Genomic DNA, 15,274 nt, shown 5'->3' on the forward strand with positions numbered 1-15,274 from the left:
AAGGGACGTCTAAATTGACTCTCCCCCTGCAGCTCTAAACATGACTCCTCTCACTAAAATATGACTCTTCTCTGCTCATTGGTGAGATTTTACATTTCATCCCCGACCTGAGGGGTTGGGCATTTCGTGGGGTAAAATCTGATGACAGGTTCCTTCTAAGGTCCTGGGGTCCTGTGCGTCTCCCCCAGTTTATGTCGTACACATCACCAGGAGACATTTTTATTAAAATCTTTTCATTCTCTTCCTCTCGGTTGATGACGTCTAAGCTACGAGTAAAATAAATATATCACAATGTTTTTTGTTTTTTTTTAGTAAAATCCCTAAATCTACAAGTTGCTAAAAAAAAAAATGTATATGAGTCTTTGTTAGTGAAGAAAAATAAAAAAGGATCCGTAAAATCCGTAGAAATATAAAGTCCGGATTCTGGATGTGCGAAAGTCACGTGGTGCAAGAGATGAGGTGGCCTCCGGGGGGCGCCATGGGAAGTCCCAATAATATCAGGAGACCTGGAGGCTGAGAGTCCATACATATAGTTCTGTTTTAAAGGTGAAATCCTTCATATTGTGGCGGAGCGGCATCTCCCGGGATCTGGTTTATGCCAAAGTTCTCTGTCGCGGTTTAATCCTGGGGTAAAGCTGTAAAACGAATGTAATAAATGTCACTCCCAATATATGAAGGTCATGATGGCCATTAGCTCCTCCCACAGAGGACACTGCCCCAAGTGGCTGCACCGGGTATGACACGTTACCAATCCTTTCATTACACACATTCTACAACGTGGATACAATGTATAATCCAACAGCAGCGACACTTACCCCCAGGAGATTACGTGGGACGTATCCTTCCTTATCCTGCAGGCGAGCCCACCACCAGTCTGTCTCATTGTCATCCTCCCTGCGCAGAACAGTCATACAATCCCCTTCCTTCAGGGTCATCTCATCGTCATTCTCAGCCTCATAGTCCCATAAAGCGTAGATGACGCCGCGGTTCATGATGCCCATCTTCTCCTGGACACCTATAGATGTGTACAGCGCACAGTGTCATATATAACTGCTATAATACTGCCCCCTATGTACAAGAATATAACTACTATAATACTGCTCCCTATGTACAAGAATATAACTACTATAATACTGCCCCCTATGTACAAGAATATAACTACTATAATACTGCCCCCTATGTACAGGAATATAACTACTATAATACTGCCCCCTATGTACAAGAATATAACTACTATAATACTGCCCCCTATGTACAGGAATATAACTACTATAATACTGCCCCCTATGTACAGGAATATAACTACTATAATACTGCCCCCTATGTACAAGAATATAACTACTATAATACTGCCCCCTATGTACAAGAATATAACTACTATAATACTGCTCCCTATGTACAAGAATATAACTACCATAATACTGCCCCCTATGTACAAGAATATAACTACTATAATACTGCCCCCTATGTACAGGAATATAACTACTATAATACTGCTCCCTATGTACAAGAATATAACTACTAAAATACTGCCCCCTATGTACAGGAATATAACTACTATAATACTGCCCCCTATGTACAGGAATATAACTACTATAATACTGCCCCCTATGTACAGGAATATAACTACTATAATACTGCCCCCTATGTACAGGAATATAACTACTATAATACTGCCCCCTATGTACAGGAATATAACTACTAAAATACTGCCCCCTATGTACAGGAATATAACTACTATAATACTGCCCTCTATGTACAAGAATATAACTACTATAATACTGCCCCCTATGTACAGGAATATAACTACTATAATACTGCCTCCTATGTACAGGGATATAACTACTATAATACTGCCCCTATGTACAGTAATATAACTACTATAATACTGCCCCCTATGTACAAGAATATAACTACTATAATACTGCCCCCTATGTACAAGAATATAACTACTATAATACTGCCCCCTATGTACAGGAATATAACTACTATAATACTGCCCCCCATGTACAGGAATATAACTACTATAATACTGCCCCCTATGTACAAGAATATAACTACTATAATACTGCCCCCTATGTACAAGAATATAACTACTATAATACTGCCCCCTATGTACAAGAATATAACTACTATAATACTGCCCCCTATGTACAAGAATATAACTACTATAATACTGCCCCCTATGTACAGGAATATAACTACTATAATACTGCCCCCTATGTACAGGAATATAACTACTATAATACTGCCCCCTATGTACAGTAATATAACTGCTATAATACTGCCCACTATGTACAGGAATATAACTACTATAATACTGCCCACTATGTACAGTAATATAACTGCTATAATACTGCCCACTATGTACAGGAATATAACTACTATAATACTGCTCCCTATGTACAGGGATATAACTACTATAATACTGCCCCCTATGTACAGGAATATAACTACTATAATACTGCTCCCTATGTACAGGGATATAACTACTATAAAACTGCCCCCTATGTACAGGAATATAACTACTATAATACTGCCCCCTATGTACAAGAATATAACTACTATAATACTGCCCCCTATATACAAGAATATAACTACTATAATACTGCCCCCTATGTACAAGAATATAACTACTATAATACTGCCCCCTATGTACAGGAATATAACTACTATAATACTGCCCCCTATGTACAAGAATATAACTACTATAATACTGCCCCCTATGTACAGGAATATAACTACTATAATACTGCTCCCTATGTACAATAATATAACTACTATAATACTGCCCCCTGTGTACAAGAATATAACTACTATAATACTGCCCCCTATGTACAGGAATATAACTACTATAATACTGCCCCCTATGTACAATAATATAACTACTATAATACTGCCCCCTATGTACAGGGATATAACTACTATAATACTGCCCCCTATGTACAGGAATATAACTACTATAATACTGCTCCCTATGTACAATAATATAACTACTATAATACTGCCCCCTGTGTACAAGAATATAACTACTATAATACTGCCCCCTATGTACAGGAATATAACTACTATAATACTGCTCCCTATGTACAATAATATAACTACTATAATACTGCCCCCTATGTACAGGAATATAACTACTATAATACTGCTCCCTATGTACAAGAATATAACTACTATAATACTGCCCCTATGTACAAGAATATAACTACTATAATACTGCCCCCTATGTACAGGAATATAACTACTATAATACTGCCCCCTATGTACAGGAATATAACTACTATAATACTGCTCCCTATGTACAAGAATATAACTACTATAATACTGCCCCCTGTGCACAAGAATATAACTACTATAATACTGCTCCCTATGTACAATAATATAACTACTATAATACTGCCCCCTATGTACAGGAATATAACTACTATAACACTGCCCCCTATGTACAGGAATATAACTACTATAATACTGCCCCCTATGTACAGGAATATAACTACTATAATACTGCCCCCTATGTACAGGAATATAACTACTATAATACTGACCCCTATGTACAAGAATATAACTACTATAATACTGCCCCCTATGTACAGGAATATAACTACTATAATACTGCCCCCTATATACAAGAATATAACTACTATAATACTGCCTCCTATGTACAAGAATATAACTACTATAATACTGCCCCCTATGTACAAGAATATAACTGCTATAATACTGCCCCCTATGTACAAGAATATGACTACTATAATACTGCCCCCTATGTACAAGAATATAACTACTATAATACTGCCCCCTATGTACAAGAATATAACTACTATAATACTGCCCCCTATGTACAGGAATATAACTACTATAATACTGCCCCCTATGTACAGGAATATAACTACTATAATACTGCCCCCTATGTACAGGAATATAACTACTATAATACTGCCCCCTATGTACAGGAATATAACTACTATAATACTGCTCCCTATGTACAGGAATATAACTACTATAATACAGCCTCCTATGTACAGGAATATAACTACTATAATACTGCCCCCTATGTACAAGAATATAACTACTATAATACTGCCCCTATGTACAGGAATATAACTACTATAATACTGCCCCCTATGTACAGGAATATACATGTATATGATCACTTCTCGCTGGAGTCCTGTGATGGGTCACATTCCTGGGATACATAGTTCTCTCCCTCGGGCATCTGATAATATATTACCGCCACCTGCCTCTCACAGAGGATGACACATGGCGCCAGTTCTCTCTCATAAAACTTAATCATAGTATAGTCTTCAGATTATGTTCTTTGCTTGCAGTCAGTGAATGTAACATTCTTCTTTCCCTATAGACCTGTCCATGGCTTCTGTGTGGCCAGTAAAGGGCTATAGACCTCCCCCATCACTGCACTGTACTGAGGGCATGGTTCTGGTCTGAGGGTGGACTTCCCCTTTAAGGAGTTATCTATTCTGTGAGTGCAGTAGCTGCAGAGCTCATGTATAGCACTGGCTGGGAAGTACTTACCGTACAGGAACTGGGAGCACTGACTGTACCCCTCCTCCATCTCCTCGCACTTGTCGGCTGCGGTCTGGCGGTCGCTGTATGTCATGGCGAACACCGCGGCTCCGGACTCCACCAGGAACTTGCACACCTGGACATTGTTACAGGAGGCGGCACAGTGCAGCGGGGTCCTGACAACAGCACAAGGGGAGAAGTGGTCACAGGCAAATACAGAGCTCTTCCTAAAGGGGGATTTTGGTTAAAACAAAGTAAAGGGAACCTGTCAGCAGGTGTGACCATACAGACTGCACCCAGTGTTGGAGAGATGTGTAATCAGACCTTTGTGTGTGTTAGTAGCTGCAGGACTGTGAAATATAGATTTTTATTCCAGGATTTTATTGGGGGGTGGGGGGGGGGGTTAGGCTCATACTGCTGTTCTCTGTGCTCTCTGCAATGAGTGTTATGTATAGTCCCTGGAGAGATGTGTAATCAGACTTTTGGATATTCTGTTAGTGGCAGCAGGACTGTGATGTATGGATTTATATTCCAGCATTGTACTGGAGATTTGTCCCTACAAAGACGTGTAATCAGACCCCTGTGTCAATAGCAGCAGGACTGTGCAGTATAAATTTATATTCTGGATAAGGCTTCTATAAGTGCACTGGAGTTGTGTCCTCACACTGCTGTGCTCTCTGCATTAGACTGCTTCACAGTCATTCCTATGCTGCAAGTAATGTAAGTAGCAGTCATATGGTGGACTCGCCCAGAGCAGAGAAGAGGCTGTGGAGCAGTTCAAACAAAAAGCACAGCAGTGTGAGAAAATGCCTGCAGTGCACTTAGAGAAGATACAAACCTGGATTATAAATCTATACATCACAGTCCTGCTGCTACTAACATCATACACAAAGGTCTGATTACACATCTCTCCAGGGACAGTACATAACGCTGACTGCAGAGAACATAGAGCACAGCAGTGTGAGGTCTGATTACACATCTCTCCAGGGACAATACATAACACTGACTGCAGAGAGCACAGAGCACAGCAGTGTGAGGTCTGATTACACATCTCTCCAGGAACAATGCATAACACTGGCTGCAGAGAGCATAGAGCACAGCAGTGTGAGGTCTGATTACACATCTCTCCAGGAACAATGCATAACACTGGCTGCAGAGAGCATAGAGCACAGCAGTGTGAGGTCTGATTACACATCTCTCCAGGGACAGTATATAACACTGGCTGCAGAGAGCACAGAGCACAGCAGTGTGAGGTCTGATTACACATCTCTCCAGGGACAATACAAAACACTGGCTGCAGAGAGCACAGAGCACAGCAGTGTGAGGTCTGATTACTCATCTCTCCAGGGACAATACATAACACTGGCTGCAGAGAGCACAGAGCACAGCAGGGTGAGGTCTGATTACACATCTCTCCAGGGACAATACATAACACTGGCTGCAGAGAGCACAGAGCACAGCAGTGTGAGGTCTGATTACACATCTCTCCAGGGACAATACATAACACTGGCTGCAGAGAGCACAGAGCACAGCAGTGTGAGGTATGATTACACATCTCTCCAGGGACCATACATAACACTGGCTGCAGAGAGCACAGAGCACAGCAGTGTGAGGTCTGATTACACATCTCTCCAGGGACAATACATAACACTGGCTGCAGAGAGCACAGAGCACAGCAGTGTGAGGTCTGATTACACATCTCTCCAGGGACAATACATAACACTGGCTGCAGAGAGTACAGAGCACAGCAGTGTGAGGTCTGATTACTCATCTCTCCAGGGACAATACATAACACTGGCTGCAGAGAGCACAGAGCACAGCAGTGTGAGGTCTGATTACATAACACTGGCTGCAGAGAGCACAGAGCACAGCAGTGTGAGGTCTGATTACACATCTCTCCAGGGACCATACATAACAGTGGCTGCAGTGTGTATGGTAATCTGATCCGCTCACAGTCTACAAAATACTTTATGTAATAAGACCACTGCTTGCTGCCATTTAATAGAATCTTTCCAGGTCATGTGATGTCAGTCACATGATCAGGAGATATTTTTAACCCCTCGGAGCTCCACACTGAAGGCCCCACCCATAACATGGACGTACCAGCCGTCGCTGTCTGCCGCGTTGACGTTCACTCCAAACTGTACCAGGAATTTGACGATCTCGGTGTGACCGGCGCACACGGCGTTGTGGAGGGCGGTGATCCCCTCATCGTTGGGCTGACTGGGGTCTTCCACCTGCACAGGAGGAGGAGGAGAGAGGACATCCATCACTGCTCCAGTCACTGCCAAAGCTGCGAGCAGAATTTACAGCCACATTCATCAACACAATGAGCCTCATCCATCAAAGCGAGCGAGCGGTATGGTAATGAGCGAGCGGGACAAGGTCGGCATTCACCAGGACTGAATGTTATATAAGGGGGTGGGGGTTTTATAATAAGAATGATATAAGAGAGATCACCCTCCCCGCAGAGCACAGATCCTACACCCCACCCCTGAAGCTGAAAACAGATCTGTAACTTCAGCATGGTGCCCAGGTGACCATGTGGTTCTGACAGTTCTGACATTTATACAGATCTAAATATATCTTTATCTTTTGGATCATCAGAATCTTCCAAACCCTGAATCTATGGTCAGTTCTTTATGACTTTCTGCACTGTGGCATACAATTCTGGTGTTATTTTGAAGAAGAGAATCTCCCCTTTAATACAGCACAAGGATTGTGCCTAAAGATGCCAAAGAAGCAGAGGTATCCACTGCTATAGTCATAGTCTGGAGCCGGAGCTGTATATGAAAATTACATTACTTTGTGTCATATTAAAGAGGAGATTGTGTTCTTTAAAAGGACACCAGAACAGTGTTTTTATATGCCCTCGTTCAGGATATGCAATTCTTTGTAACTGTAGAAAATTACTGCAGTCATAATGGGAATCACTGGAAAATCTATCAATACAATCTATTAATTCATACAGCAGGAGACCTCCATGTCCCTATGACAGCTCTGCCTGCAAAATACCTGACCCTGGAGTAAAGTCTCTGGCCCACAATCCTATCACTTACTTCATAGATTATTCTCTGGACGAGGTCAAATTCTCCCTCCAAGGAGGAGTCCAGGAGCAGCGCGAGGGGGTTGAACCGCACCCGCATGCCGTGATTGATCCGCTCCGAGCCCGTCTTCCTCAGGTTTGTTCTTTTACCCTACAAGTAAAAAAACACAAAAAGTGTATGAGCGCTAAGAGACCTCAAGAGCGCGGGCACCCCGCCAAGGGCCTACAAGAGCGCGTGCACCCCGCCAAGAGACCACAAGAGCGCGTGCACCCCGCCAAGAGACCACAAGAGTGCGTGCACCCCGCCAAGGGCCTACAAGAGCGCGTGCACCCCGCCAAGAGACCACAAGAGCGCGTGCACCCCGCCAAGAGACCACAAGAGTGCGTGCACCCCGCCAAGAGACCACAAGAGCGCGTGCACCCCGCCAAGAGACCACAAGAGTGCGTGCATCCCGCCAAGAGACTACAAGAGTGCGTGCACCCCGCCAAGAGACCACAAGAGCGCGTGCACCCCGCCAAGAGACCACAAGAGCGCTTTGAACCCTTTCTGTGTCACACAATTAAAAGATTTGCTTTCTTTTTTTATATTTTTTTTTCTGTAATGGATGAGCATTGTTTTTTCCTTTATTATTTTTGTTTTATGCTGGGTTGGTGCGAAAAAAAAAGTGTACATGATTTTAATTTTTTTACTTCAAGTTAAAAAACGTTATTAATCTATAACCACTTTGTCCCACAAGGGGGCACTGACAGGAGATCACTTGATCTCACTCGGACAATGCATTATACTGTCATCTACATGTCTATGGCCTGGTCCAATAGAAAGCTACTACAGGCAGCTGAGGGGTCCCTCAGAGGACCCCCAGGCTACCTGTGACATCATCGGCGCCCTGCGATTGCTGTTGGCAGAGGAAGCTCAATCCCACTGAGCTTTTTCGATCCCGGTTGTTAGTTCTGGGCTGTGAAAGCACAGCGCCGGCACCATGTATTCTTCTTCTCATATGGCGCCGTAAGAGGACGATATGGTGGTCATTAGGGGGTTAAGAGGCACGAATAGTATTTAGAGACAAAGCCAGCCCTAGTGGAAAACCCTTTGAAGAATGAGGGTCTGGGTTGATGTGAATAGACCAGTGGCCATTCACAAGAACAGCTGCAGGCGTCTAAAATATCAGAGATGGAAATAGCCCTGGTGCAAGATCTGACTACACAGAGTGAGCTTGTAGTCTGTAGCCATGGAGACAAATAGATCTACATAGGAATCTGAATAACCTGTAAATGTAGATTATATGGTGCCTGGTACTTACTGGAGGGAGGGAGAAGTGGCCGGTGATCTCCGGGGGGCTCAGGTTACTGGTGTCCTCCACCATATTGTCCTGCTCTCCGGCAGTGGGATAAGGCGGTGGGGGATAAGGAGGATATTCCTCAATGTAAGGCTCCGGGGGTTGCGGCAGCTCTGGATTCAGCTCCGTTTCTACAGGGGGAGGAGGGAGACCCTCGAAGGGAATCCCCTCAGGAATACTGTCAGGCCCCAGCTCTGGTGACGGCAGCTCAATGTCCTCAGGGAACATGTCTATGGTCTCCTCGGGAGGAACCACGTCCATGACGTGTAGGGTGGAGGAGCTTTCTGAGGGAACCTCGGTGTCTACGTCTGCCGATACCTGGGCCCCTTCTGCAGAGCTCTCGGAGATGGAGGTGACAGCAGTCTGTTTGGGGGCAGAGATGGTCTCCATGGCGGCCAGCGTCGTCCTCTGGTAGAGGAGCTTCTGAATATTTGGTCCATTAGGTCCTTCAGGCTCGGTGATGGAGCTGCGTTTTTTGAGGGGTCGGGGGGCGTTGTAAAGCTTCTTCCGGAGAGCCTCCAGGTCTGCGTCGCTCTGGTTCCGGTACGGGTTAGACAGGAAGGGGAGGAGCTTGGTCGGACTGAGAGGTCGAGGGATTCTCTCCGTCTCCTGGTTCTCGTTTCCGGGTGCTGGGGCCTCCGTCTCAGGCTCTGGACTTGCGGATTTACCGTCTACCTGCGAACCATCGCTGGACAGGCTGCCGTTGTGCTGGTTCTGAGCGGAGCCTCCGATCACGGGTTTACCATACACTGCAGATAGAAGATAAAAAAAAAATTGATAAACCCAATAACATATTAAAGGGATCCTCTGATATGTATAGAAACTTTAAAGGGATCATCTGGTTGCGAAAAAACCCTTATAAACACCCAATTAGTGCAATTTGCAAAGGCTCCATGTAATGCTTCTTTTCACCAGCGAGGGCGCTACTGAGATATTGCAACTAGGGACCAGGATTCCCTTATATATAGAGATTATCTTTGTACAAGATTAAAGGAAATGTGAACGGTGTAGACTTGATGCCTGTTCTCACTGCTCTGCATTTATCTACTAGACACTCCTCACTGATGTAATGCTGTGTTGCAGCTAAATGCAGAGAGCACAGAGCACTGCAGTGTGAGTACACACCTCCAGTGCACTAGGAGAAGCTATAATCCTGGAATATAAATCCATGTATCACAGTCCTGCTGCTACTAACCTACAACCTTAAAGCTTTGATTACACAACTCTCCATGGACAATACATAATATATTGGCTGCAGAGAGCACAGAGCACAGCAGTGTGAGGACACAATACTGGAATATAAATCCATGCATCACAGTCCTGCTGCTACTAACATATATAATGGACAATTCATAACACTGACTGCAGAAAGCACAGAGCACAGCAATGTTGGGACGTGCTCCCTATAGAATCCGGGAATATATATCAATATTTCACAGTCCTGCTGCTACTAACAACATACCCAAAGATATGATTACACATCTCTCCAGGGATGATTCCTAACACTGGTTGCAGTCTGCATGGTTACACTGCCCTACTGACAATGATGGACGTACCGCTGGGGAAATGTGTCCGGGTCTGGGCTCGGCTGAGTGCGTTCTGGACGCTGTAGTTCTTCCCCGGATTCTGGGTGTACATGGAATAGATGGAACTGGCGGCCACCATCTGAGGCTTGCGGAGCGGTGGAGGAGGCGGCTCTTTCACTGGTTGTGGTGTGAATGGACGCACGGCCACCGCAGGAGGGGTCTCGATTTTGGCTGGAGAAGGGGTTTCCTGGCCTGGAGGCACAGGGACCCTCTGTGGGGGTCCTCCTTTCTGCTTGTGTGCCGCTGGGGTCTTCACTTCAGGCTTTGAGTCTGCGGGAGGCGCTGGAGCGGCCTGACCGTAGTAAGGCAGGTTTATCTGTTTGGGCTTTGAAGGAACCGGCGGAGGCACCTTCACCACATTCTTATTTGGCGCCTGGAGATACAACAACATATTTTAGTTACCGGCAAAGCCGTGAGGACCTTGTGACGGCAATGACCAATAGCTGGCCTCATGGGTTACAAGACATCACTGTTATTGCTCATGTGACAATGAGGCCGGTGATTGGCTGCAGTGGTCATGTGATCTGCACCACTTCCAGTCCGGCCGCTGCACTGGCATTTAAGAGATTTTCCCTCTATAATAAGAGAGAACCTACCTGCGCGTCTCTCAGGAGATCTTCACTGCTCTGGTTTTTCCTTAATGTCCCGAAGTTAGGGAGTGCGGGGGGCTGCTGGACGGAGTCAAACATGGAGCTGGGTCTGATCTTCTTGTCTTTATCCCTCATAGAGGGGTCAGCATCTGGAGCTGGAAAGATCAGTAATAGCTTGTGACCCCTTATCTGATGTCTTTACGTGGCCCATGAATGTCTGACACCTGTCGAATGTGTATGTCAGCTCCCAGGTCACATAAGGTCACGCCTGGGCCGTGCATATAGAAAATCTTCATCATTATTCATATGCAAAGGAGCTTATTTGGTGCACCATGGCTGGTGCACCCTTTCTTAACCGGGTCTACTCCCAGTTAGACTTGATTGACAGCTCCCGGCTGCTCCTCCAACGAATAAGAACAAGAGTTTGTGCAATGGACCTTATGGCAACACCCACAATCCACCAAAAGGTCTGTTTGCATATGAGTAAAATGAGAAAATCCCTGACCCAAATGCAGATAATTCTTCAAGAAAGACTTCCTGATGACAGTGGGAATGCCATCTACAAGGCCATAGGTTTAATTTATAAATTTATATCTAGACTCTTTCCAGTCTCCCAAGGACAAGTCCCTATAGTCGGCCTCTGCTGATAACAGAGAACAATACCCTGAATTCAACAGTGCAGCAGCAGAGGAACCATCTGCAACGCTACACGATAAACTACAATCAAGTGATCCATTTCCCTGCATGGTGTATTGCAGTGTAACGCCGTGTCCTGTCCACTCACCTGCTGCGGGGGTATTCGTGGCACCTTTCGCCGGTGCCTGGCCGTTGCCATTGACAGCGCTCCAATCGGTGCCAGTCTGCAGCTGAGGTTTGATGTTCTGAATCCCGGTCCCTGGCAAACAGAATGGAGAGACATCAGCACAATGCACACTTCAGGCGTCAGACACTGGGGTCATTGTGATCTATAGTGTCACAGCAAAACTGTCAATGTTAAAGTGACATTGCCCCAATCTAGTAGCTGGGCTGGGTTCTGTAGAAGTGGGTTTCGGTATCACTCAGTAGCCTTGGCACCTATACCATACGCTCTGATCTATACTGTGGATGGCAGCAGAAAGCTCCGTCCATCGTGTAGTGGTGGTGCCAGGGTATTACAGCTTAGCTATTACCTACTTACATAGAACCTGACCTGCTGTTCCCCGGTGGATTGAACCTTCTGTTTCATAATCTATGTGGACCCCCACAATCTGATACTGATTACCTATCCTGGGTATAGGTCATCCGTATGAAGAAAGCATAAGGGGTCAGACCAGACGACCTCTAAGAAGTCGGCATGAAGGTTTTCCTATGGGCCACACATTTGGACAGCAGTCGCCTCTCACCCCTATAATACAGGGGTAATGTACAAGCAATGGGTCAGAAAATTACCGGATGGCGCTTTGCCCTGGGACGCAGTCTTCATGTTGGGCAAGGTCTGTGACTTCAGCGGCACTTCGGGCACTTGTGTGGTCACGGTGCCCTCTGTGTAGGCAGGTTTCACCAGCAGCTCGGGCCTGGACGGCATGCGGGGCATGGTGGCGGACTGGATGTAAGGGCCGACAGCCGCCACTCTGCTGGAGCCACCCGCTACCTGCTGAGGTAGATTCCCGTCAGATGCAATCTAAATTGAAGAGAGGGGGCAAGCTATTCAACACAAAAACACACATGCGGCAACAGAGCAGAAGATGGGGGGCATGCAGGATGGGGTAACAAATCAGCCAAATGCAGAACGTTCAGAAATATCGTATTCAATTAGAAATCTAATGGCATGAGCTCAGGATTGGCAGATAGCCCGGGTATCATATGGTCCCCCTGCAGGTGGCAGAACAACAGACATCCTGTCTGATCATCCCCCCAGACCAATAATGGCAGAGAGGAAAAAAAAAAATTGCATCAATTTTGCAACTTTCAAGTATAATTTGTGAGTCAATTGTAAAGTCCTGGATAGAACAAATACTTCTCACAGATGTGGGTTTGTTACAATCGCATTAAAGCTTACGTAATCCTCTAAACCGTTTTTCGAAACAATGTTTCAGTAACAATCTGTTAGTAGTACACCAACATAATTGTAACAACCTCTCATGCTATCAGACACATGACTGGGGTCCAGGTGTGGGGCCCCCGCTCTGGCCACATAGTGAGGACTTGCCAAGGGGGAAGGTCAATAGTCTCAAAGATGAATGGTGAGAAATGGCTGCAAAAATATTCATTGGAACGAAGCAAAATTAGGTTAACTTATATAAAAGCATGAAGTGAGATGTAGACTCTAAGTATATACGCGACATGTATATGACCCTGTACGTATATACGCGACATGTATATGACCCTGTACGTATATACGCGACATGTATATGACCCTGTACGTATATACGCGACATGTATATGACCCTGTACGTATATACGCGACATGTATATGACCCTGTACGTATATTTGCGACATGTATATGACCCTGTACGTATATTTGCGACATGTATATGACCCTGTACGTATATTTGCGACATGTATATGACCCTGTACGTATATTTACGACATGTATATGACCCTGTACATATATTTACGACATGTATATGACCCTGTACGTATATACGCGACATGTATATGACCCTGTACGTATATACGCGACATGTATATGACCCTGTACGTATATACGCGACATGTATATGACCCTGTACGTATATTTACGACATGTATATGATATGCCCCATTCATGCAATGCCACCATCACCCTATATGCAGTGCCATCCCGTTCCAAGCATCAATAATTTACATGCCACGTCCACTAAATCTCCCACATTTCACACTTCAGAGGGCATGAAAAGCCAAGGATCTCTGCCAAAGCCTTGCTTGGCGCTGGGGAGGAGCGTACGCGACACGACACACAATCTGCCATGTGAACCGTGTGCCGGATATTGGGTCGGCTATAAAAAACACAATCCATTATCCCGAGGACCATGGGCTGATTTATAGGAACAGTACGGCATATTATATTAACAAGGACTTATGCAAATCGAGGCGTGGGAACTATAAGGAACTGTTCCAGGGAAGTTATTATTAGAAGGGACACAACCAGTGCGACGGGTTTATGGTCCCATCATTTATCCGGGAGGCGGCCTGGCAGTGCCGGGGTTAATGGGCGTCACTTACTGGTACGTTCTCCTTCTGCTGCAGAGCGGCTTTCTTCTTCCAGAGCCGGTCCCGCAGCTCGCTGACGCGCTTGTCCATGGCGGCCACCTCCGAGTTGCGCTTGTTCAGGCTCTCCCTCTGCTGCTGCAGCTTTGCATTCTGCTCCTGATTCAGCTTGTTCCTCAACTGAATGGAGTCACACAACCACAAAACACTTAGGACGGAGGGGCACGAAAAGACAGGCTGAGCAAAGCCCTGCATGCTAATTCTAGAGGACAAACACAGCCCAGATCCACTTCCTGAAAGAACCCAGAATCTACCTATACCGGGGGATATTCAGGGAACGGCAGACCACAGCCGGGACACGAACTAACAATTAGGAGGCTAAAAATATAAGAAGAAACAGGAGCCGTCCTCCCTACACATGACCAATGCGGACATCACCTTCACCACCGTCTCCCCAACATGGATAATACAGGATTGTGCCCTTCATGTAACACAAACAAGTGCCGGACCCTCCAGAACTGCACTGGCCCTCGCTATACAGGGGGTGGTCTACAGGGACAAATCACCTGTACAATAACCCAAAAAGTAAATCGACAACCAGGAAAAACCCTCCTGGTATAATGTAGACAACAAGCAGCGCATTGAGAAGTACTATTATTTAAAGGGCATCTACCACCAGGATGAAATACTGCATGCAAATGAGCCTCAATGGCTCCAGGCTCCATTAACAACTACGGAGCCCCTCCGGCTCATTTGCGTAAAGTCCTTCATCCTGGTGGTAGATACCTGTTAAGAAGGATGAAATATACCTCAACAAGGATCAGTGGGCAGCAAAGAAAAAGCATTGAAGGCCTGTGAGTTCAGCCTATCCCCCTCCCAGTCATAGAGAAAGCCTGCGAGTCCTGCTTCCTCCTCCCAGTCATAGAGAAAGCCTGCGAGTCCTGCTTCCCCCTCCCAGTCATAGAGAAAGCCTGCGAGTCCTGCTTCCCCCTCCCAGTCATAGAGAAAGCCTGCGAGTC

The 15,274-nt window shown here is 45.5% G+C and overlaps 1 protein-coding gene across 6 annotated transcripts in view; it reads right to left on the reverse strand.

Annotated features, from left to right (window-relative positions):
- Nucleotides 1-271: 271 nt before the first annotated feature.
- The window catches only part of TP53BP2 (tumor protein p53 binding protein 2), a 95,287-nt gene continuing 80,284 nt past the window's right edge, over nt 272-15,274 (reverse strand). For 5 of the 6 annotated variants that reach the window (XM_072140030.1, XM_072140031.1, XM_072140029.1 and 2 more), the window contains 11 exons: nt 14,271-14,435; nt 12,515-12,746; nt 11,871-11,981; nt 11,093-11,241; nt 10,467-10,869; nt 8,875-9,659; nt 7,587-7,724; nt 6,631-6,764; nt 4,537-4,703; nt 816-1,015; nt 272-635 (listed from right to left, as the gene is read on the reverse strand). In XM_072140030.1, coding sequence (XP_071996131.1) covers nt 594-635; nt 816-1,015; nt 4,537-4,703; nt 6,631-6,764; nt 7,587-7,724; nt 8,875-9,659; nt 10,467-10,869; nt 11,093-11,241; nt 11,871-11,981; nt 12,515-12,746; nt 14,271-14,435 — 2,526 coding nt within the window. In that variant the 3' untranslated portion in view covers nt 272-593. The remainder of the gene's footprint in view (nt 636-815; nt 1,016-4,536; nt 4,704-6,630; nt 6,765-7,586; nt 7,725-8,874; nt 9,660-10,466; nt 10,870-11,092; nt 11,242-11,870; nt 11,982-12,514; nt 12,747-14,270; nt 14,436-15,274) is intronic. The other variant, XM_072140033.1, reaches the window with a different exon arrangement.

The sequence above is a fragment of the Engystomops pustulosus genome, chromosome 3 (assembly GCF_040894005.1).
Source record: "Engystomops pustulosus chromosome 3, aEngPut4.maternal, whole genome shotgun sequence".
NCBI lineage: Eukaryota > Metazoa > Chordata > Amphibia > Anura > Leptodactylidae > Engystomops > Engystomops pustulosus.